The sequence below is a fragment of the Poecile atricapillus genome, chromosome 22, assembly GCF_030490865.1.
Source record: "Poecile atricapillus isolate bPoeAtr1 chromosome 22, bPoeAtr1.hap1, whole genome shotgun sequence".
NCBI classification, from domain to species: Eukaryota; Metazoa; Chordata; class Aves; order Passeriformes; family Paridae; genus Poecile; species Poecile atricapillus.
The window spans coordinates 5,618,097-5,639,438 of NC_081270.1; the positions used below are offsets into that span (position 1 = coordinate 5,618,097).

The window sequence follows — 21,342 nt, forward strand, 5'->3', positions numbered from 1 at the left end:
TATTGTGTCTTGCAGGGAAGTTCTGCCTCTGTCTACAGAAGTAGTGGTATCAAATGAGATCAATGCTAGTGGTTCCAGTAATGTCAAGGAATGACTGGATTTTAATGTAAATGACAAAATTATGACACTTGGGATGGTGGGAAAGACAGACTGAACAGCCATTTTGCTGGCTCAGTGTGAAGTGCACTAGGATGCCCTTCTGCCAAGACAGGTATTTATTAAAGGAGAACTGTTTGTTATGAAGACAAATTCCACTGTCCCAGCTGAATGATAAGCACTGTTTGGATGCAGCAGCATGTGGGCGTCTTTGCTCCCTTCAGCATTCTCACTCAGCCTGAGACAGTCTCATTATCATTTATGCAGCATGAGCCATCATTTGAATTGATGTGTCCACTGTTTAATGCAAAGCATTTCTCCTTGTACAATAAAAGCACTTTACTTCATTTTGTTCATCAATGTATTGTGTAGTTAATTCATCCCTGCTTATTATATCCTGGGCTTGCATATCATGGACTCAAGGGACATAGAAATATCTTAATGATCTCATGGATATGAAAACAATGAGAGCTATAACCAACATTATGCATTTATGTCTCTCACACCTGTGTGATCTGGGGATTGCTTGTTTTTTATTTCTACTTTGTGCTGCTTGTACCTTGTAAATTGCCTCTCTGTGTAACCCAGTCTCTTCCCTTCCCCAGGTTTGATAAAGCAACACAACATGGCAAGAAAGATAAGCAGCAAGTTAAAGAAGACCTGCAGGGAGAAGCAGATGACGCTGAAGACTGGATACAGAGATTTTTGTGACTAAAAGACTGCTCCAGGTGAGTTCAGTTCACTGCAAGCAATACCCAACAATTAGCTGCTTTATGCAAAATCTGTTGTTTCAAAAAATCTATCAGTTTGCCTTGTGCAGACTGAGTAAAAGCCTAATACACAGCTGGATCCCCTCCTGATAGCATAAAAGTGAGGCTAACAAGGCAGAAATGTTTTCCTTTGCATTTTCAGGACACTGTACCCTTGGTGCATAAGGTGATAGCAATTCCACAGGGAAGTGAAGGAGTTAATACAATTGCTCCTGCTGTCCTTATCTGGCCCATGGAGGTGGAGACAAGCTCACCCCTCATAGTTCTGCCCTTCTTCCCCTCCCTAGGGGTTCAGTCTGACGATAACTAAAGGCTGCAGCTGACACGGTATCTCTGAGTTTTGCCCCTGGCTATGGAGTTGAGAGCAATGAAGGCACCAGCTCAGCACAAATACATATATTAGCCACAGAGCCCTTCTGAATCAGTAGTGAGGAAGGGCATATAGAGAGTTGCCTGACTCTACAAACTCCCTTTTAAATCTCAGTGGGAGATTCTGAGCAAACAGAATCATTATCTGGATTGGAGGGGAAACTGAAGGCATCTTGCAATGCTGGTGGAAAACCTCCTCCTGCAATTGCACTGCAAAACAGACTATGACAAGGTGATTTGGGGAGTGGAGAGGGTCACATTAATGTGGTGTCTTGACAAATGCACTTGGAAGTCGTGATCTCAGCAGCAACAACCTGCTCCTCTAATTTTCTAAAATCTAACTAAAGCTTGAGATATCATTAAGAGACCACTCTTCAAGATTCACTGACACTCCAGAAAATGAACTGACATACCAGAAGTGGTTTTATGGAGCACATATGCTCACTCAGAACATTCCAAGAAAACAACAGCCCTTGGGTTTTTTTCTGATAAAAAATATGAAAGCGATGTTTTTTCCAGGCTTCATGTAGCAGAGAATGACTGTCATGGATGTGAACAATTTGGTATAGCATGGGTTTCAAATTGAAGCACTTTCACACACTGTGGATTTACAACAGGGTAATTACTGGGGGAGGGAGGGAAGAGAGAGGGTTTCAATAAAACACCTCCACACGAAAATGAATGCAGACTATTACAGACCCGAGACAGAATGATTCCCAAGTGTTTTAATTTGTGCTTCCACTCCTTGCCTTTCTTGCAGTCATAATTTTGGCAACTACCAGCAACATCCCTGAGATTCAACAGCACTTGCAGAGCAGGCAGCTACTGAAATGATTATGTCAAATCAGCATGCTGTTCTCTCTTTTCCATGTTTAATGATTCTCACCCTTGGAGAAGCAGTTTAAAGTGATGCATAACCCTTGGACTCTCAGAGGCTACTATCAGCAGTAGCTTTAGAACAGGACTTTGGGTGGGATTTTGTCACTCACCTTTCTTGCATGCATGCTCTGTGATTAACTTTAGAAATTATTGCACAGAGCCCTGCTATGGCTGGTTTGGGCCTGGTCCAAAGTCTTTCAAGACAATAGACAATCTTGCAAGAGCTCTGACTTAAATTCTCTGGGGGCAGCAGAGAAGCTGAGCTTGTGTGAATTCTTAATTTGAGTTCCTTAAACAATCAGTTGAGAAGAACATATAAATCAGGTCTTGCTTGACATTTGTATCTCTCTCTTGTTCAGACCTAATGCCCCCAAAGGCAAAACTGTCACTGATGGCACCATGACTATGAGATACTGGGAAGGAAGGGGAAAGCTGCTAAAAGTAACCCGTGATGGTGATGCTCTGCAGCTGCTGTCATGCCTTTGAGACAGCACAGAGTGGCACTAAAAAGCTTTGCTGTGCTCACAAGTGGGTTGGACTTATACAAATGTTGCCCTGGGGTTTTGTATCACAGGCTGCTCTTGCATTCCACACCTTTGCACTTTGTTATTTATTCAACAGCTTTCCTTTGCACTGCAATTGTGAAGTCAGTAGTTGATCTGGCTGATCCATAATTCAGGCTACTTCTTTTCACGCTGCTGTGGCTATGCAGCATGTGCCTGTAGCACTGCTCACCCTTCCTGCTCCACCTCTGCAACATCACAGCTTGACTCGGCAGGAATGACACCTGGTCACAGGCTGTCTTTCTGAAACTCCAATGAGAGCAATCAATCCAGTAATCCCTGACTTGACTGATAATAGTTAACTGAATTTTCTCTAACCTTAACTAATCCCACCAATTAAGAATAATCTTTATATTCAGAGTTAATAGCAGACTGAAGGCTGAAAAAGCAAGAACTGAAGGAGTAAGTCTCCTTTTAGAGTCTAAAAGCTCTGACTAAATTCAGACTTGCTTGTATTTCACAATTTGCAACACAGTCTTGCCTTAAACACTGCCCATGATCCTACAAGGATCCCATATGTAGAGTAAGAGGCAAGGAATACCTGCATCACCAAGGATGAAGACACCTGCAAAATTTCCTGCTCACTTTCCATTGCACTATTCTCCCCATATCTTGGCTCCTACACTAAAAAGCAGTGTGATATCAAACCTGGTTTTGATAGTGCCTGTGCATGTGGTTCTCATCAGTGTCATATAGACCAGAGGCTGAGAGCTGTGCAATTGAATGTGATCAATTAGGAGTCTTTTTCCCCTTTATGCTTTCACTGACAATGGCACTGGCAGCACCACCCACTATTCTGCATCTGGACTGAAGGAGGGGCTGCATTGCCTCCCCTGGGTTAACAAATTGAATCCTTGCTGCTGTGGAATCAAGCTGAAGGCAAACCACCTTTCTTTACTTCTGTCTTTTGTGCTAAGGCTGTCATGCTGTAAACAGAAACCTAAACAGCTACATCCCACCCTGTGGTAGGTTTTGCCTAAGAGCTCCTGTACAAATTCCTCCTTCAGCAGGTGTGCACAGGTCAGAAGTGACATTCTATTCACAGTATCTCTCTGTGGCCATGACTGGGCACTCATTATATTAGAGATGTAAAGTGTAATGTTCACAGTCTTTGAGTGAATACACAATGCAAAGTGGCACCACAGCGTAAACAGGATTGCAAATTGGAGGTTTGACTAACTAAATGGAACACAGGAGGTTTGGGGAAGCTGTGTAAAGAGGATTCTGCCCACAGCACTACAATTAATATTTCTGTTCCTAAAGAAAGTGCTATACATCTCCAGGCTCTTGGATATAAAAAGCTCCATAGCTGCCTCCCTGCAGGAGTCAGGGCATTGGGGTGTTAGCAGGAGCAAAGAACATCTTCACCAGCTACCACCTCTCCAGGTTAACACAGGTAGCCTTTGTTGCTCCAATGTATCAGTAATTAAGTATTAATATAAAGAAGTTTGAAACACCTGTGTGGCTACACTAGGCAGAAACAGTTACCTGAAATTTGACTGAGAATACAGGCAACTTTGGGCAGAGAAATTTTCCTACGAGTGGCACAATTGTTCTGTGTGATTACCTCAAGCCATCAATGTTACCTGCTGACCAACTTCCTTATAGGCTTTCCTGGCTCCTCCACATCCTTGGGTGCAGTCAAAAAGCAGAAGAGTTTCACAAAGGACATCCATTATATCTTTATTTACATATCACAGAAACACACATGCAACATGTCACAGGTTTTACTACAATGGAACAGCCTGTCCCTATCTCCTGTTATCAAAAACTTTATTTTTGGCTCACTAGGAAAACTATCACTTCCCCAGAAAGCTCCTAAAAATATTAAAAATAACAGACCTGGCAGGATAGCTAAATGAGTGAAAGCTACAGGCTGGGATGTCTTGCCACATCCTTGCAGAAACCAGGTGGTTCTCTGTAAGCAAGAAAGGAAGGAAGGATGGAGTGGGATTGGATGGTCCCAAAGATGACAGGTAGGAAGTGGTAGTGTGTAACAGCTAGGGAATATGTCTGGAGCAGTGAAAAAGGGAGAGAGCAAGAGGTCTGCCAGAGGGTCCTCTCTCACCTAGGCAGGCAGCTTCCCGCTGATCCATTTCCCATCTTTGTTTCCACCTGCTACAAATTTCCTCTCTTCTAGGAACTTCCAGTCCTTAAGGAGGATCTATCTACCTTTATTCTCAAGCAATAATTAAGGGGCAAAGCTTAAGCTCATATCCCCTTTGCCCTGAAGGATCTTCCACATCTTGCCTCTCTTGAGAGGAGGAGATGAAACTGCAGAGCCTTTTCCTGCCAGGACCATCAGAATGGGAGTCATGTTCATAGCTTACTTACTAGGAGAGGAGGACTCAGTTCAATGGCAGGAATGTGCTGAGGGAAGGGATGGGGAGTGCAGTCCTGCTATGGAAAAGGTTCATGCCATTCTATTTATAATGAACATGAGTTTCAGTCTAGCTGGGACCTGGCATGTTCAGAGCCTGCAGCTTCCATCATTTGCTCAACTTTTCCCTCTAATTCCCATTGCTAGGTATAAACAGTTTGACCCCAGCTCCTGACCATAGAGGCAGGAGTCCCATCCTCCTAAACATTAATGAAAGATCCCTGCTCTCCATTGGCGGATTCAGGCTCCACACAGCGCCCTTTCCTCCGGGTCACTCTTCGGTTCCGGTGGAATTTGGCATAACAGCGTAGCCCTATGGAAAAACATGCAGAAGTGAGGAGGGACCAGGGCAGTAACACCATCTCTCTGCCTCAGACACTGCTGCACTGGGGACAGTCCCAGTGCTGTGTCAAACAGGGTGGCAGAGAAATGCCTCACACAGACAAGGCATATTGCTCTCTGGGCACTGGCATTCTGTTTGGCTCACTGTTCTGGTTTGGGATGCATTGTTCAGGCAGGTTTCACTGGCTTCTTGAAATACCAATGAATTATTCCAATTGTTTCCAGTGATTTTATGGAAGCCCTGCTTGGTTTCCCCCTATTACTTCCCATTACTGTCTAAGCAATCTCTCCATTGGGAAATTACTATAGACTTAATGTGCAGCAGCAATGACTAGGGACCTCCCCTTGCTATTTATTTCCCTGAAGCCTCAAGAGAGAAGGGAAGAATCTTTGAAGTGTTATTACTGGGAGGTCTGATCCAAAGCCCACTGCTCATCTCCTTTAATTTCTCTGTTTTAGATGCTCAATATGCAGGGTCTGAAGAAAGCTAGCTAATATAGCATGGGTGAGTATGAAGGGGAAAAAGGCATTTTATTTATAAAAACCGTAAGTACATACTGTCCCATGGCAGTGGAAGGCAATGGGAGCCTCTGGTCATGGTAACTACTTGGTTTCTGGCCCAAAGAGGTTGATTTTATGGTATTTCTTGTCTATGTTACACCAGAATGCATAACTAGTTGGGCCAGACAGGGTACAGCCTATGGGTAAATAATTCTCATGAAAACTCTGCTTTTCAGTAGTGCAGGATCTCATCATTGGGGTTGGCAGGATCTGATTTGATCATTCTAGAAACTGCAGCTCTTTTAACTTCCAGAGCAGGCAGCAGAGGATTTATAGCTTTTGTCATAAGACAGCTCAAAACTGTCCTTGGTTGTACACTGGAGACACAGATGATGTCACAGAGCAGTCTTTTGGAGTTATGACCCTGGGCTACACTGAGACCAGCTACCTTAAAAAGTTGGGTTTGTGCCCCTCATTACCAGTCACCCCAGGGCAAACTGGCCTCCTAGGAGAGCATGCAAGATCAGAGCTCTGCTCCTATCTAAGCCTCTTGTCTATCTTACCTGGATCTTCCATCTCTGGGGATCTTTTTTATGCTACACAAGATGCACATTTACTATCAACTTGTAACTAGCTTAAGGATAAAGCAGGGCCTGGGGCAGCCTCATTAGGGATTGCAGAAACACGTTTCAGGCTAGTCTATCACAAGGGCATCTCTGATTAGGACCTTGCGGTGTTACACAACACGCCCAAGGTGAAGCCTATCATTTCCTGCAGCTCCAGGAAAGCTACCCATTTAACTGGGTAAAAAGTAGGCAAACAGCCTGGTCAAATCACTGGGTAGCTAATGCAGGTCACAAAACTTGGCAAAGTTTTGTTCTGGCAGGCAAGACACAGTGCCTGGAGCTGACCCTGAACATGTTTAGACTAGAAGAGCGCCTTTTTACACTTTTGTAATGCACCTGCCTAGTAAGGGCTGCTGTGGATTCTTCAGAAATAGTTTTAAGAAACAAAAGCCTGAGTCCTTCCCACATCTACTAAATTGCTACAAGCTCAATTGAAATTAACTTGGGAAAGTCATGTTAGGCACAAGGTCACAAAACCCAGTGTTTTCATAGTCTATGATACTTGAAAGCACCACTAAAATGTTAATATATTGTGGCTTCTTGTGTTAGGTGTCAGGATCTTTGTTTTCAAGACTGAAAACAAGATATCTAGAAGACTCAATAGCAACACTGTGACCAATGGCAGAGTAAGGCTAAGAGCAGGAGAGCTTGGCTCCTGCTTTTACATACAAACCACTATTCCAAGTCAATGCCAAAAGTTGGGGAGTGTCTTGGGGATGCTTTATATCCCATAATCATTTTTGGTTTTGTTTCATGTCCAGAATGGTCACTGCCTCCCCCAGCTCCAGGAATATTGTGATGGGTGAGGGGCAGCCTGGGATGCTGCAGGGCTTGTGGACAAGGGACCGCACTTCCTTCCAGCAGGGGATTGGCGAGGCAGCCACATGGTATGGTGGGCCTGACCTGAGATCCTGCTGCCCTGTGGTTTTTACCTTTTTCTTTTTATTTCCCTCTTAATTTTTTTTTTCCTTCAGCACTGTGACTAGGGCTTGCTCCTCTGCCACTTGGGAGCCCAGAGCCGGTGTGTGCTGTGCCAGGACCCCGGCCGAACACCCCTCACCAGTGTTCTGTGCCAGGGAGTGATCTCCCATCCAGCCCCTGCAGTTTCTTGTCACTGCTTTGGGCATTTTGCTACACTTTAGCCCAACACCCATTGTCCACCAGGACCCTCCCCTGCTTCTGCTTCTGCCACTGCTTGGGGCTTAGTGCTACATTTCAATTTACCACTCTGGGGGGGTCTGCTCGTCTCTGCTGTTCCAGCCTGCCGCTCTGAGGCTCCTGCTGCAGCCCATTTTGCCATGCAGAGGGGCACCGTGCTCGGCTGCCAAGGGTTTGTGAAGAAGCAAAGCCTCTCTCCCATCCCTTCCCGTCCCAGGCACGCCGCCATTGCCGTGTGGAGAGGCGGCCCCGCCACAGCGCCCCCTGCAGGCGCGGGGGAATCCCCGCCCCGCCCGGCCCGGAGCCAGCAGCGCCCCTGCCGGCCGTGCCCGGAACTGCGGCAGGGGCAGCGCCTGAGCCGGGGCTGTGCTGGGGCTGTGCTGCTGCTCCCTGCTCGGCTCTGCTGCTGCTCCCTGCTCGGCCCTGCTGCTGCTCCCTGCTCGGCTGTGCTGCTGCTCCCTGCTCGGCCGTGCTGCTGCTCCCTGCTCGGCCGTGCTGCTGCTCCCTGCTCGGCTGTGCTGCTGCTCCCTGCTCGGCTGTGCTGCTGCTCCCTGCTCGGCTCTGCTGCTGCTCCCTGCTCGGCCCTGCTGCTGCTCCCTGCTCGGCCGTGCTGCTGCTCCCTGCTCGGCCCTGCTGCTGCTCCCTGCTCGGCCGTGCTGCTGCTCCCTGCTCGGCTCTGCTGCTGCTCCCTGCTCGGCTCTGCTGCTGCTGCTCCCTGCTCGGCTCTGCTGCTGCTCCCTGCTCGGCCCTGCTGCTGCTCCCTGCTCGGCTCTGCTGCTGCTCCCTGCTCGGCCCTGCTGCTGCTCCCTGCTCGGCCCTGCTGCTGCTCCCTGCTCGGCTCTGCTGCTGCTCCCTGCTCGGCTCTGCTGCTGCTCCCTGCTCGGCCGTGCTGCTGCTCCCTGCTCGGCCGTGCTGCTGCTCCCTGCTCGGCTCTGCTGCTGCTCCCTGCTCGGCCGTGCTGCTGCTCCCTGCTCGGCCCTGCTGCTGCTCCCTGCTCGGCTCTGCTGCTGCTGCTCCCTGCTCGGCTCTGCTGCTGCTCCCTGCTCGGCCCTGCTGCTGCTGCTCCCTGCTCGGCTCTGCTGCTGCTCCCTGCTCGGCTCTGCTGCTGCTCCCTGCTCGGCCCTGCTGCTGCTCCCTGCTCGGCCCTGCTGCTGCTCCCTGCTCGGCCCTGCTGCTGCTGCTCCCTGCTCGGCTCTGCTGCTGCTCCCTGCTCGGCTCTGCTGCTGCTCCCTGCTCGGCCCTGCTGCTGCTGCTCCCTGCTCGGCTCTGCTGCTGCTCCCTGCTCGGCTGGCTGCACACACACAGACACACACAGAGACACACACACAGACACACACACACACACAGAGACACACAGACACAGCCACGCACACAGACACACACACACACACACACGCACACACGCAGAGACACACAGACACACACACACACACACACACAGACACACACAAACACACACACAGACACACACACACACACAAACACACACACACACACAGAGACATAGACACACAGGCACACAAACACACATACACACACACAGACACACACACAGACACAGACACACACACACACACAGACACACACACACAGACACAGACACACACACACACACACAGACACACACACACAGACACAGACACACACACACACACACAGACACACAGACACACACACAGACACACACAGACACAGACACACACACACACACACACACAAACACACACACACACACACACGGGAACAACTGCTATGCCTTTCACATAGCTTTGCCTGAAAGCCCCCTAATTTCTGTTACAATAATTCAGAGGGAGGGCGGTTACATTTTCCATTCCAAGGGAGGTTCCCGCCTTCCTTGGCAGCACCTGTCCTTTAAACCAAGACAGGGAGCAAAGAACTGGCCTCACCTTCAGTGCACATACAGTCATCATAACACTTGTTGTTAAGGCCTCGATTGTGTGGTTTGCAGAGGTGTTCACGCAAGTCGCAGCAAGAGCCTGCAACAGAGGACCAGGGGTCAGCACAGCTCAGGTATCCCCTTACCTGTAGGGCTACTGACACCCATGACAGCTCCATTGTACAGACATCATCCCACAACATGCCTAGAGACCCTCTGCCCTTCCCCTGCATACCACTTCTTATCAGTAGTAGAAATCAGGATGCATGTCTTAAAACCTGGGCTAGATTTCAAACATCTCATGTTTGGAGAAATGACTTTGCCAAGCTGATCCTGACCTGGGAGGCAGTCAAGGTGGTGATCACATGGCTCTCCTTCAGTTGTCATGGTTTCATTTCCACTGTTGGGGCTCTTACTGCGGCGTTTTTCTATGGGGGAAAAAAAAAAAAAAGGTGCTGATAGAAAATTTCACACTAGTGTTTTCATTTTGGAGAGTATATTGGTCCAGGGTAAAAACAGCCTCAAATCTCAAGTTTGAAGTCTAAGTCTTCATAGTCTACTCTCCTCCCTACTTCTCAACTCTCCATTTATCATTTTTCCTCTGCCTCCAAATATGCATCCAAAATGAGAAACATTCTGAAGCTGAGCACAAAACTCAATTGGCATTATGCTGCTTCTCTCTTTCCCCACCGCTATCATCTCATGTCCTTCAGCATATCTATGAATACTAACCGTAGACAAGCCTTACAGGATGACTTTTGGGAAAGAGGACAGGGAGGTTTAGCACCTTTCTTTTTAGCAGATGGCCACATTTCTGGTTTGAGATCCTCATAATCGGTCCAGTCAAAGAGTGCCATATCCAAGGTGGGCATCACATCCCCATCTTGCCTGTGGCGGGCCTGCAAACCACAAAAAAAAGCCAGACAGACAATGAATTACACTTCTGTAGAGATACTGAAGTCTTTGCAAATTTTCATGGTGCTTTTACACTTTAAAAAAGGTTTTATGATTTCCCCTCCCCTCCTCTACTCCTGTCTTATCCACTGGTGATTCCTGGCATCTGGTTTTCAAAAGTGAAGAGCTGTCCCTTGTTGAGGCTGAAGCCAAGAAGGAAGTTTCCACTTCTTCTGTGTGAGAACAAAAGGTGAGCAATGAGCATTAGGACATGCTGGCTCTTCAGCCAAGGGCTCTTACTGTCTCTCTGGTCCTTGAAACTCAGTGAAGTTGGATAGCTGAGGGAGAGGCAAAGCTTGGAGGTACAGAACAGTTTCCAGCTGTCTCTTTACCTGTGACCGTGGTGAAGTGGCTGGAAGGACAGGAGGCTCTTCTGTGGAAACAGCTGTGTCCAGTGCAGCAGTGAGGAGCATGGTGGGAGTCAGACTTGTAGCTTCCTCTGCCTGAAGATTTTGAAACTGTTCTTCAAAGCTTTTGGGTCTCTTGTACAGGGAGCTTGGCCCAGCATCAGGATTCTTCCCTGCAGAGGACAACAGGTTCAGTGGCATTACCTTTCTCACCCCTTTTCTCCATGTGACAGATTTGAGTCAAAGGAATTCATGTTTCATCCAGTCACTGACCACTGCTCCATGACCCTGAGCTACTGTTTAGACCACTGTAAAACAGAGTAATGAGCTATAACAGTGATAAATCAGGTCCATGAATATATGCAGCTTGGTTCTTGCATGCTTAAGACATACATAATCACACCTTCCTGAAGATATGTCTATGCTTTGTTTAAGAAGCAAAATATGTCTTGTTCTGGTCTCTAGAGTAAAAAATGTACCTGTTTAACCATTTTTAAAGCATTGCATTAAGCTGTTGCAAATAGCTGTGAATACGTTCTTACTTGATTTTAGTAGTGAGTTATTTCAATTTAGCTCAAGTCAGGACTTACCTAACTTGAAATTATCTTCACAGATATATCCCTCTTCTTCATAAGTATTAATTTAAATATAGACCTTAAGTTAACCTCAAGAAATAAGCCCTGTTTTTAGTCTGCAAATATTGCTTCAAACCAGCTTTGTTGCATACTCTTCTATATTACTAACACAAGCTGTTTAGTCGGTCCCCTGAAAAAACAATAGAGCTCTTCTTACTGAGGCAGGGAGGAGTGATAGATGGAACTCAAGGACGTGACACCCAGCTTGTTACATAGTGTAGATTGACACAGATTGCCTTGCTTTAACAGAACTCAAGGTTTACCACACTGAGCTCATACCACAGAGACACACACCCACAACTTGACCTGCAAAGGAAAGCAGCCCCAATCAAAACCAAGCAACATTTTAAAGTTATCAGTGCAATTTCATATATGCAAAATCTGAATTTGTTGTTGTTGTTGTTGTTCAGCATAAACATAGAAGTATAGAAGCTCTGGTGAGAAGAAACTGGTCTTCAAAGCAAAAGGTGGGGGCTGTGTTTTTTCTAATTCTCATCATTTTTTGAAGTCATGGAGAGACTGAGCATGGCTCAGACATACTTGTTCCTAAATTGGGCTGTTTGCTAAAAAGGAAAAAAAACCCAACAAAGCAGGCCACCCCAAAAGAGCCCCTCAAGTCTTAAGGACTCTCAGAGCTCCCCCTGTAAGACAAACCAGGTCATTTTCACAAAACTGCAGCCAGCACTAAAATTCTCTGGTTCTGCAGTTCCCCTTTTTTCTTGTGCCTCTTTTGTTTGGCAGATTTCTCCCCAGAGCAGGCACACACTCCACACCCTCCACACACCCATGTGGCTCCACCACAGCTGCGTCTTCTTGCCCTCACACAAGAGATGCTCATTTCCAGTGACACAACAGCCCCAGCTTCCCTTGGAGCTCAATTACCTCGGTGGTGTTTGAGCCTGTCCCTGCGGCTGTGTCGACGCTGCTCTCGGTTCTGCTTCTTTCCTTTCTCAGAGCCCGGGGACTGGTTTTCTCTCTCAGGATACAACAATTCAAACCCCAGGAACACATCCTTATTCTGTTTCAAGGCTGCTGGCTGTCCCTCTGCCACTAGATCTTCCACAGCTGAAGCTCCGCTGCCCATCTTGAGGGTCTCTTCCCCAGCCAGCTGCCCTCTTGAAGGCATGGCATGGACCCTCTCCTTCTTGGCCGAGCCTTGCCTGTGATGGCGCCCAGTTCTGGGCTGCTGCAGCCACATCTCTTGGTTTTGAAGGTGGTTGTTGTTCTCTGGGGCATTTTTGAGCTTTGTGCCAGGGTTCAGGGAGACTGCAAGACTGATGTCAGAAAGAACCAGCACGCACAGGAAAAGGAAAGAGGAGAAGGTGAAAGAAGTTTCCATAATCATGGGTGCTCTGTCTCACCTGCAATTAAAAAAGAAAAACAAAAAAATAACAACCAACACTTAGAAACTGTAAAGGCCATGAAGATTCAGTCCTAGGACACTTAGATGAAAACCATTATGGTGTTCTGAGCTGGAAGCAAGTTATTCCCTCTTTGCTTATCTTCTCCCAGCCCTGGTTACAGCAGCTGAGACACATCTGCAGGGCCTGCAGGGCTGAGAGGTCCCAGTTTCATGTGCAAATGAGGCCATCAATCAGTAGGACACTTCCCTTTGATTCCTCACTAGCCCCCCTACCCTCCTATTCACAGCCCACCATCTGAGGGGCTGGGGGGGCTGGCTCCTGCCCACAGCTCCTAAGCCTGGCACCACACCAGCTGCCCAGCCAGGCCTGTCTGCTGCCAGGTTGGCATCCTGGGCCAGGGGCACTGGCCCCTCCTCACAGCTGGTTTCCTTGCAATGAAGATGTCAAAATGAACAGAGCTGGGGGCAGAGGGTGGCCTCACAGGACCAGCAACAGCCCTGAGTAGCTCAAGACAGAGACTTCCACACATGCTTGTTTCAGGGTGGCTGAAATTCGTCAAAGAAAGAAAAAACACAGGAGATTTTGTGCTGGTACCTCATGGCATAGCAGGGAAATAAAAAGGCTCTCAGCAGAGCAGGGGCTGCTGGTCTAAGGACCAAGGGGCAGAGAGGCAGACTGAGGTTTCTTTAGCTTGTCCCACTTTCCCTCCTTGATCCTGCACAGGTCACCAGGCAAGGCTGTCACTGGGAGGGCAATTTAAGTCCCAAGGACATTAGGACCAAGTTTCATTCAGTCCACCAGCACAGTGGCTGCAGACTGTTCTCATTCATTCTGCTTCACTGTCATATTTTTGAGGGTCCTCTTTCATCCTCGTGTTTGTGTTACAAGACATGGCTTTGGGATGTTGCACAGGTCAGAGCATTCTCTAATTAAGTTATTCAGTCATTCTTCCCTGTCCTTTCCCACAAAATGGGGAAAGGTATTTGCAGCATTTCTAGTGCAGGTTTTCCAGATTGTCCCTCTCCCTCTGTACAGCATGAAGACATGCTTAAAAACAAAGTTCCCTGGGACTGCCAGAAAACCAGGCCTGTGCTTCCATTTGAGAAATACTGTCACAGAGTTACAGCCACAGCTTTTCACTCAGCCTCATCACATTTTTTCCTGCACTTCAAGCCCTTGGCTGCACCTGATTTCCATCTGTTCACCAGGAGAATCACTTTGCTGCTTAGGGCTCACACTCCCTCCTCCAGTTGATTTTCTGCTTGACCAGTGTGTTGATTTGGCATTGCCTGGTTTATGGCAGCAGGGAGGGCCACTGAGGTGGCTTCTGTGAGAAGCTGCTGGAAGCTTCCACCACGTCTGACAGAGCCAATCTCCGATGGCTCTGAAGATGGCCATGCTGCCGGCCCAGTCAGAGGTTGGTAACACCTCTGCGATGACACATTTTAGAAGAAAATCAGAACAGCAGAAGCGCGGTTTTCCCAGGGGTGCCGAGGCTCTGCGGCCATCCTGGCATGGCCCGGGGTGAGCCGTGCCTGCCTGGCCGCCCCTGGGCAGCCGTGCCGTGGGCAGAAGGGCAGGGCTGGCGGTGGCTTCTCCTCCCGGTGCCCTGCATGAGGAGAGGCGTCAAACAGCGCCCGCGCCGCGGCGGCCACCACTGCCCGCACCATGGCGGCTGGGCCGCCCGGCCAGCCATGGAAACGTGGGAGTGACTCCCGACACGAAACCCAGACGAAATCAACTTCTCGGTGCCGTGAGGTCCTGCCAGCATTCTTCAACTGGGGGAACTTGTTGGCAATGGTACCTACGAGCAGCAGTTCTCTTCAGTCAGAGGAGAGGAGGAAGTGAGGACGTGTGAGGGAAAACAACGTGGCGGCACCGAGGGCAGCGGGGAAAAAGGAAGGGGAGGAGGCGCTTCAGGTGCCAGAGCTGAGATTCCTCTGCAGGCCATGGTGAGGAGCGTGGGGAAACAAACTGTGCCCTGGTCATGCATGAAGTCCACGGGGAATGCAGAGATCCACTCACAGCCCATGGGAAAAGTGCTCAAAGCAGAGCGGGTGGATGCCAGAGAAAGCTGTGATCTACTGGGAGACGTGAATAGACAGAGAGGGGCCTGATCCCAGAGATGGAGAGAGGGGCCTGATCCCAGAGATGGAGAGAGGGCCCTGATCCCAGAGATGGAGAGAGAGGGTCCCTGATCCCAGAGATGGAGAGAGAGGGCAGAGAGGGTCCCTGATCCCAGAGATGGAGAGAGAGGGCAGAGAGGGTCCCTGATCCCAGAGATGGAGAGAGAAGGCTCTGCTCCCAAACTAGAGCAGCTGATCCTTCGAGGACTGCACCCCAGGATGAGTGACTCACTCCACAACAGTTTTGGGAAGGCTGTTTGCCCATGGCAGGGACCCCACGGCATAGCAGAGGAAAGATTCCCCTCCCTGAGCAAACAGAACAAGATCTCGAGTAATGAACTGACTAAAACCTCCATGCCTGTCTGCCTGTGCTGTCGGTGGGAAAGAGGGAAGGGCTGCGGAGGGCAAAAGGTGTTTTAAAGCCTTCTACTTCTCATTGTCCTCCTGTGACTCTGTTAATAACCTTATACTCTGTTAATATACCTTATACCTTTAAATTTGAATCTGTTTCACCCTTTGAGTGTTTTCCTCCCAATCCTTAATTTGTGAGTTTTGTGATTTTTTTTTTTCCCTCTCCTCTGCCCAACTTTAGCATAAGAGGTTGAGCAAACAACATTTGTGGGTGCCTGGTGTTTGGGCACTATCAAACCACGACAGACCAGCCATTGTCACCTGTGAAGGCCGGCAGGTAACAGCCTTTGAGGCCAATTCTGACTCCAATTTTTGTGGAGTTAACAGAAGATACCGTAGGAGTAGCCTGGGCTCTTCCTTTCCCCTTTTCTTTCAGCCTGAGAGACAGATGTGGAGAATTTTGAGTCAGTGGAAACTCTGCCATCACAGCAGCCCAGCATCCTGGAGTTAAGAGAGAGATGCCTTCATCCTGTTACTTGAAAAAGCCCTGCTCATGCACTCACCAGCCAATCCTGCCTTCCAAATCTTTCCAAGATTCCTCTTTGTTGCTGTTCATAGCCTGGGAACATGTTTTCAGTTCAGCCATTCCCTGGAAATAGGCAGGCAGCACAGGGGCCTTCTTTTCATGCAGTTTTCAAAAAGCAGGTCTTTCTACTGGCCATAAAAGACAATAAACTGTTCCTTGAGGACTGATTTAGGAGGCACTGGGAAGCTCACTTGCTGAAGGCATAATGCTAGAAATATTATTTTATTGGCAACTACCTGGAAAAAAGGAAAACCAGACTGACAGCTAAATCTATTAAAAAAAGCATTTGAAGTTCTTCTTCAAAACTACTAGAACAAATAGAAATGCACAGCTCTGCATGGGGTCATTTGCTTTTTCCCCAGACCATGGGGTCTTTGTTTTTTTCCTAGGATTTTCTCTTTAACAACCACAGCAAACCAGCTGGATTAAGACATCACTCAGAACAACTCAAAGAGCTAGAAAGAGCATCTTACCTTTTCATCTGCAGGCAAAATACCAAGAGGAGAGAACAAGTGCAAAGAGAATGCAAGGGTGTCTCCAATCTCACTCTCACAGACATGGCCCTTTGATGGTAAACCTGACAGACACATTTTGATTTTCAATGGGAGCTGGGAGGCAGCTAAATGCTGCAGGGCAGTTAAACAGAAGGTCTGCTTCAAAGCATAGGGGGCATTTATTTAAGCTGCCCAGCTGTCTTGTTGGCATGAGCCAGGAGGAAAATGCAGGTAGAAACACAGATTGCCTCATCCCTGCACTGGCAGAGTGGGCAGGTTAATGTGCTATGTTACTGTTACTGGGAATTTTGCAGTAATAATGCAGATAAATACCTGTGCTACACTGTTGTCAGGGGAGATCTGAGCTGTTTGCTAAAGTAAACCACTGCATGGACAAGTTTTGGGTTAATGCAACACGGCTGTGCTAGAGGCTACAGTCCCAGCCTTCTGTTTCCATGTCCTGATCTATCTTTAATTCCAGAAACCTCTTCGTACCTCTTTCATTTTTCTTACCCTATAGAATTCACGCTTACAGAAGACAGCTAGCTAACACAACAGCATCCTTAGTTCTCAGTGCTCAGGTTCTTCAATGGCTGAGCACCAAAGTAAACTTCACCCTCTTTTCTAGCAGGACCAGAGTCCACAAAAGAAGCCCATGCTAGCCCTGGCCTCGTTGTAGGTGACAGTAAAGCTCTCACCCTGCTGATGTAGCCTGCAAAAGATGAAATTCTGCCTGAGACACACACCAGGCAGAAAGAAGTCTGGCCTTGTAAGGAGCTGCCTTTCCTAAATTGCTATAAACAAACATACATGACAACAAAGCCCAGAATTTGTCCTCTTCTTAGGGCTCATATATTAGTAAGGGAAATAGATTTGCCAGGTTAAGCTATCCCTGTATTTCTTCACAACACCAGACCTACATCCTTATTGCTCCACCCCTTTTCCTGCACTGCTTTATATACCCTCAGGATTACAAGCCAGCTGTGGTAGCAAATCTGCCTCTCACATGAACACATGTGCAGCAGAGAGCTGTCCAGAGTAAAGACTTGGGGCTGGGGAGTGACTTGCAGTGGTTTTCCAGCCACAGTTTCTGATCCATTTTGGGTCAGTAGTGGATGGTTACAGTCCTGTAAGTGAAATTGCATCTTGGATAACTTTCCCTGTAGGAAGTTTCCTTCTCTGGACTCACTAATATAATTGCTATTTCTCTGCTCTCTATTTGTAATTCTGCACTGAGCAGGTACACAGAAATTCATGCATGTTTTTCCCCTACAAATACAGTTGTGTCACCTTGGCTCTGAAACAGACTCTGAAACTGTCCCTGGTGGATTTGTTTTGTAGTGGACAAATCAGATCATTTACATTCATTCACATATCTCACTTAAAGTCATATCTGACAGTCCTAGTTTTAACTTTTCACATATGTTCTTCATGTCACAGCCAAGAGGAACAAAACCCTTGAACCAAGAAATTGTCAAGATCCTTGATGCATTTAGTATGCTCAAGGGCTGAACCAAGTTGGACCCAAGCACATGTGCTGGGCCAGGCTTCTTTTTGGCTCTGATAAGCTCAGACTTTGGCAGACGTGTGCTAAGATTTCCTGGACTCCAGACAATCCCAGCCTGCAGCAATACACAAAGTGTATGGGCATCTACATGGGTGTTGTGTGTATGTGCCTGTGTGGCAGGGATGACAGACAATAAACCCAGCTTTGTGTGCCAGGCTCCCTGTAAATAAGAAGCCATGGGGTGATGGATGGGCTTGAGAAGGCCTGGAGCAGAATGGATGGGGTAGGCTCTATGGTGGCTGACATGCAGAGAGCTGGCTGGAGCCATGAGGATGGCATTGTGCAGATAAATGAGATTTCACTTCCCTGCTGGGTCTCTTTCCATCTGTTTTTCTGTTTCTGGAGGCAAATGCTGGAAAGCTTCATAAACAGTCTGCCAAGAGACTTTCCCATTTCTAAAAGCTCAGTCCCAGTTTTCTAGGGTCTCCCAAAGCAGGCAGGTAATATTTGCCCTTCTCTTTTCCTCTCCAGGGCAAAAGTACTAACACTTTTATTCTTTCCAACACTTCCTGTATACTTGATTTGCAAAGAATTTAAATTGTTTTTGCTGTTGTCCCAGACATCCTTGGGATGACAGAACAGCAGAATTTCCCACTCACAGATCTTCAGTCCTTTTGTGTTCCTTTTCAGAGCTGCCCTGCTTTTTAGGTTTCCTGTTTCCATCATCACCATTCCTCCCTATCTTGCTTTTCATACTTACTGGACTCCCAAGTTTCTTTGTCCCTCATGGCTGTGATGCAAGACATTTCCTCTCTGCAGATATTCAGGCTACCTGAACACCCCCCACCCCCTTTTCCCTTTGAAACATCTGGTTCCTTTACCTGAGCTGTTTTCTCTCACTTTTGTTATCCCCAGACAGCACTCCAGAATAGAAAGGGCCAAATTCAGTAATATACCAGTTGCATTAGTGGCACAAGAGACAGAGGATGCAGATTTGCATTAAGGCATTAAGTTGTAGTTGTAGCTGCCCCTTCACAAAGTCTCTCCCTGGGGCAATTTGTATCCAGTGACCACTTGAAACTTGATTCACTCAACATTAGTTGTAGGGCTGGATCTGGGACTCTCCTCACACATCAGCTCTGGCTGGCAGTCTGTGCTCCTGATCAGAACAGAAGTCATCAGTTCACACAGCACAGCCCAGGGAGCTCCCTCTTCTGCAGCCCAGGCTTGTGAGCTTCCCGAGTCCCTGCTGAGCTCCAGCACCCCAGTTTTGGTCCACACTGGACACCTTCAGGTCACTACCTGTCCCCTAGCCACAGCTGTGCCACCCTTTCTTCCGAGCCTAGTCCAGCCTGCCCTGAGAGCTTCCCAGCACAACATCTGCCAGGGACAGGTCAGCCCAGCGAGTCACTGCACTGAAGGGGAAGAGGGGCCCATGCATGAATATGCAGTACCCTCTGCTCTGCTTCCCTCTGGGACTTCACAGTGTGCCTGACGCAGCCATCACAAGCGACCTGCTATCAAACAGAGCCTACTCTACCCAATAATGAGACTAAAATAGCAATGAGCCCGAGATTAGCATCCAAGATATAGTTGCTTGCTGTCAGCATGGCAGAGAAGACTCTTCAGTTTCATGCACAATGCCAGGTGACAAATGGGACACAATCAATAGGAAAGGTCATTGCTCACCCGGCTGGAAAGTACTCGCCAGTGTTACAGGGAAGAATGGGATAGATTTACCCTAATCTTTGCTGGGAGGGAGACATGGATGTGTCCCGATTGGCAGAACAGTTTGGCTGTGCTTTCAACATTCTTCCTTGAATGACATTCTCACTTTGAACCATACCTATAAAATTAATGCCTCCTTCTTCAAGGGAGAGGAGACGGGAATGCAAAACCACTTCCATTAAACCCTCTGGCTGACAGAAAACTTCAGGTGTGAATTGGAGAAGTGTCACTTAAATTCTACGTGATGAATTACTAGCTGCAATAAGCCATTAACTGATGCCAAACTGATTTAATTCAGAAATGAGATCTCACGTTTATCAACAGAGAGAGGACAAGCCGCGGGTACCCAGGGGCTCGGTGCATGGCAGCGCACGGCTCTGTAAACACAATGACTCGGTGGGAAAAGCTTCCGTCGCCCCTCGGCATCTCTGGCTCGGAGCCGGGACATACCCCTGGGGTGCGAGAGGAGCTCAGGCCCTGCGAAGGATGGTGCCTCTGTCCGAGGCGACTTTGCTTCCAGGAGCGATCTGGGGAGGGAGCTCGCAGGAGTGACCCACAGCGGGGCGGTGGGACGCGAGCCCCGGAGCCCGTACCGCACATCCCTGCGAGGCTCACGGAGCAGGGCACGGAGGCGACCCGTGTGACAGAGCCGCGGGGGCAGCGGTACAGTCCGGAGCCCGCTCCCCTGCACGGGTGACAATAGGTCTGACCGAAGGCACCGCGCCCCGGCACCGGCGCTGTCCGAGCTCTGTGCTCGCTCGCACCGCTGAGCGATGCCGCCGTGCCCGGAGCTCCGCGCGCATCCCGACGACGGCAGGAGCGGGGATCCCCGTCACCCCCAGTCTTTGTCTCCTCCGGGGCGCACGGAAAGTGGGAAGGTGTCCCCCACTCCTCCCCAGTCCCTGAGACAGCAGAGGGGAATCAGCTCGGCGGAGCATCCACCCCCGACCCCGGGGCGGGGTGAGCAGGGCGCGAGCAGCGCTGCCTACCTGTGCGGAGGTGCCGGTGTGGCGGAGCCCGGCACGCAGGGCAGGGCAGGGCAGAGCTGTGCGAGCGGCGGAGGGGAGGCAGGTCTGCGGGGGGCAAGGGGTGTTCAAACCCGAGAGGAGGAGGAGGAGGAGGAGGAGGAGGAGACAGGGGGAAGGCAGTGGGGGAATGTGGAGAGGAACCGGGGACGTCGGGAATCCCGGGGGAGCGGGGTGCATGGTGCGGGAGGAGGTGGGGCTGGGAGGGGCGGAGGGGCTCCGGCCGTGCGGGGGGGCACAGGGGGAGTGCAGGGGCATGCCAGGGGAGCGTGCTGCGGGGCAGCCCGGGGCTAAGGAGGAGGTGGGTGCGAGAGCGCAGGGTGCTGGTGGCAGCAGCGGTCCCCGCCCCGGGCACGGACGGGACAGACAAAGACCGGAGACAAAGGCGTGGCAGCCCGGGGGAGCGGAGGGGGGAGCGGGTGAGCCGGTGAGCCCCGCTCACCTGCGCGGTGGGGCGGGCTCCGCGCTCCCGGGGGGTTCCCCCGCGTTATGGTCACGGCGCGGGAGCCCCGCTGGCGGCTCGGCGAGCCCCGCTCCCTGCACCGAGCCCCCGGCCCCGCCGTGGCGGGGGAGCTGCGGGGGTGCCGGGACCCCGCGGGGGCAGCGCGGCCACCCCGCGCCCGCTCCTCCCGCCCGCCGGGGGG

General features: G+C 49.4%; 1 protein-coding gene across 2 annotated transcripts; it reads right to left on the minus strand.

Annotated features, from left to right (window-relative positions):
* Nucleotides 1–4,343: 4,343 nt before the first annotated feature.
* On the minus strand, nt 4,344–21,339 carry DRAXIN (dorsal inhibitory axon guidance protein). Of its 2 annotated transcripts, XM_058855278.1 has the most exons (8): nt 21,141–21,339; nt 20,663–20,746; nt 12,400–12,878; nt 10,868–11,055; nt 10,369–10,480; nt 9,920–10,009; nt 9,592–9,681; nt 4,344–5,370 (listed from the first exon to the last, which is right to left on the minus strand). In XM_058855278.1, the coding sequence occupies exons 3-8, from the start codon at nt 12,860–12,862 to the stop codon at nt 5,258–5,260; spliced, it is 1,056 nt and encodes a 351-aa protein (XP_058711261.1). In that variant the 5' UTR covers nt 12,863–12,878; nt 20,663–20,746; nt 21,141–21,339; the 3' UTR covers nt 4,344–5,257. The 2 variants fall into 2 exon arrangements, with proteins under 2 accessions (XP_058711261.1, XP_058711260.1); XM_058855277.1 differs by lacking the exon at nt 20,663–20,746.
* Nucleotides 21,340–21,342: the final 3 nt, after the last annotated feature.

Bases quoted from the DNA above. Each gene is read 5' to 3' on its own strand.
- DRAXIN (XM_058855277.1), bottom strand. From the start codon at position 12,862: ATGATTATGGAAACTTCTTTCACCTTCTCCTCTTTCCTTTTCCTGTGC. The intron at 10,481-10,867 runs GTAAAGAGACAG...TGTGGTTTGCAG, and splicing joins CCACTTCACCACGGTCACAG to GCCCGCCACAGGCAAGATGG. The intron at 10,010-10,368 runs GTGCTAAACCTC...TTTCCCCCATAG, and splicing joins GCCATCTGCTAAAAAGAAAG to AAAAACGCCGCAGTAAGAGC.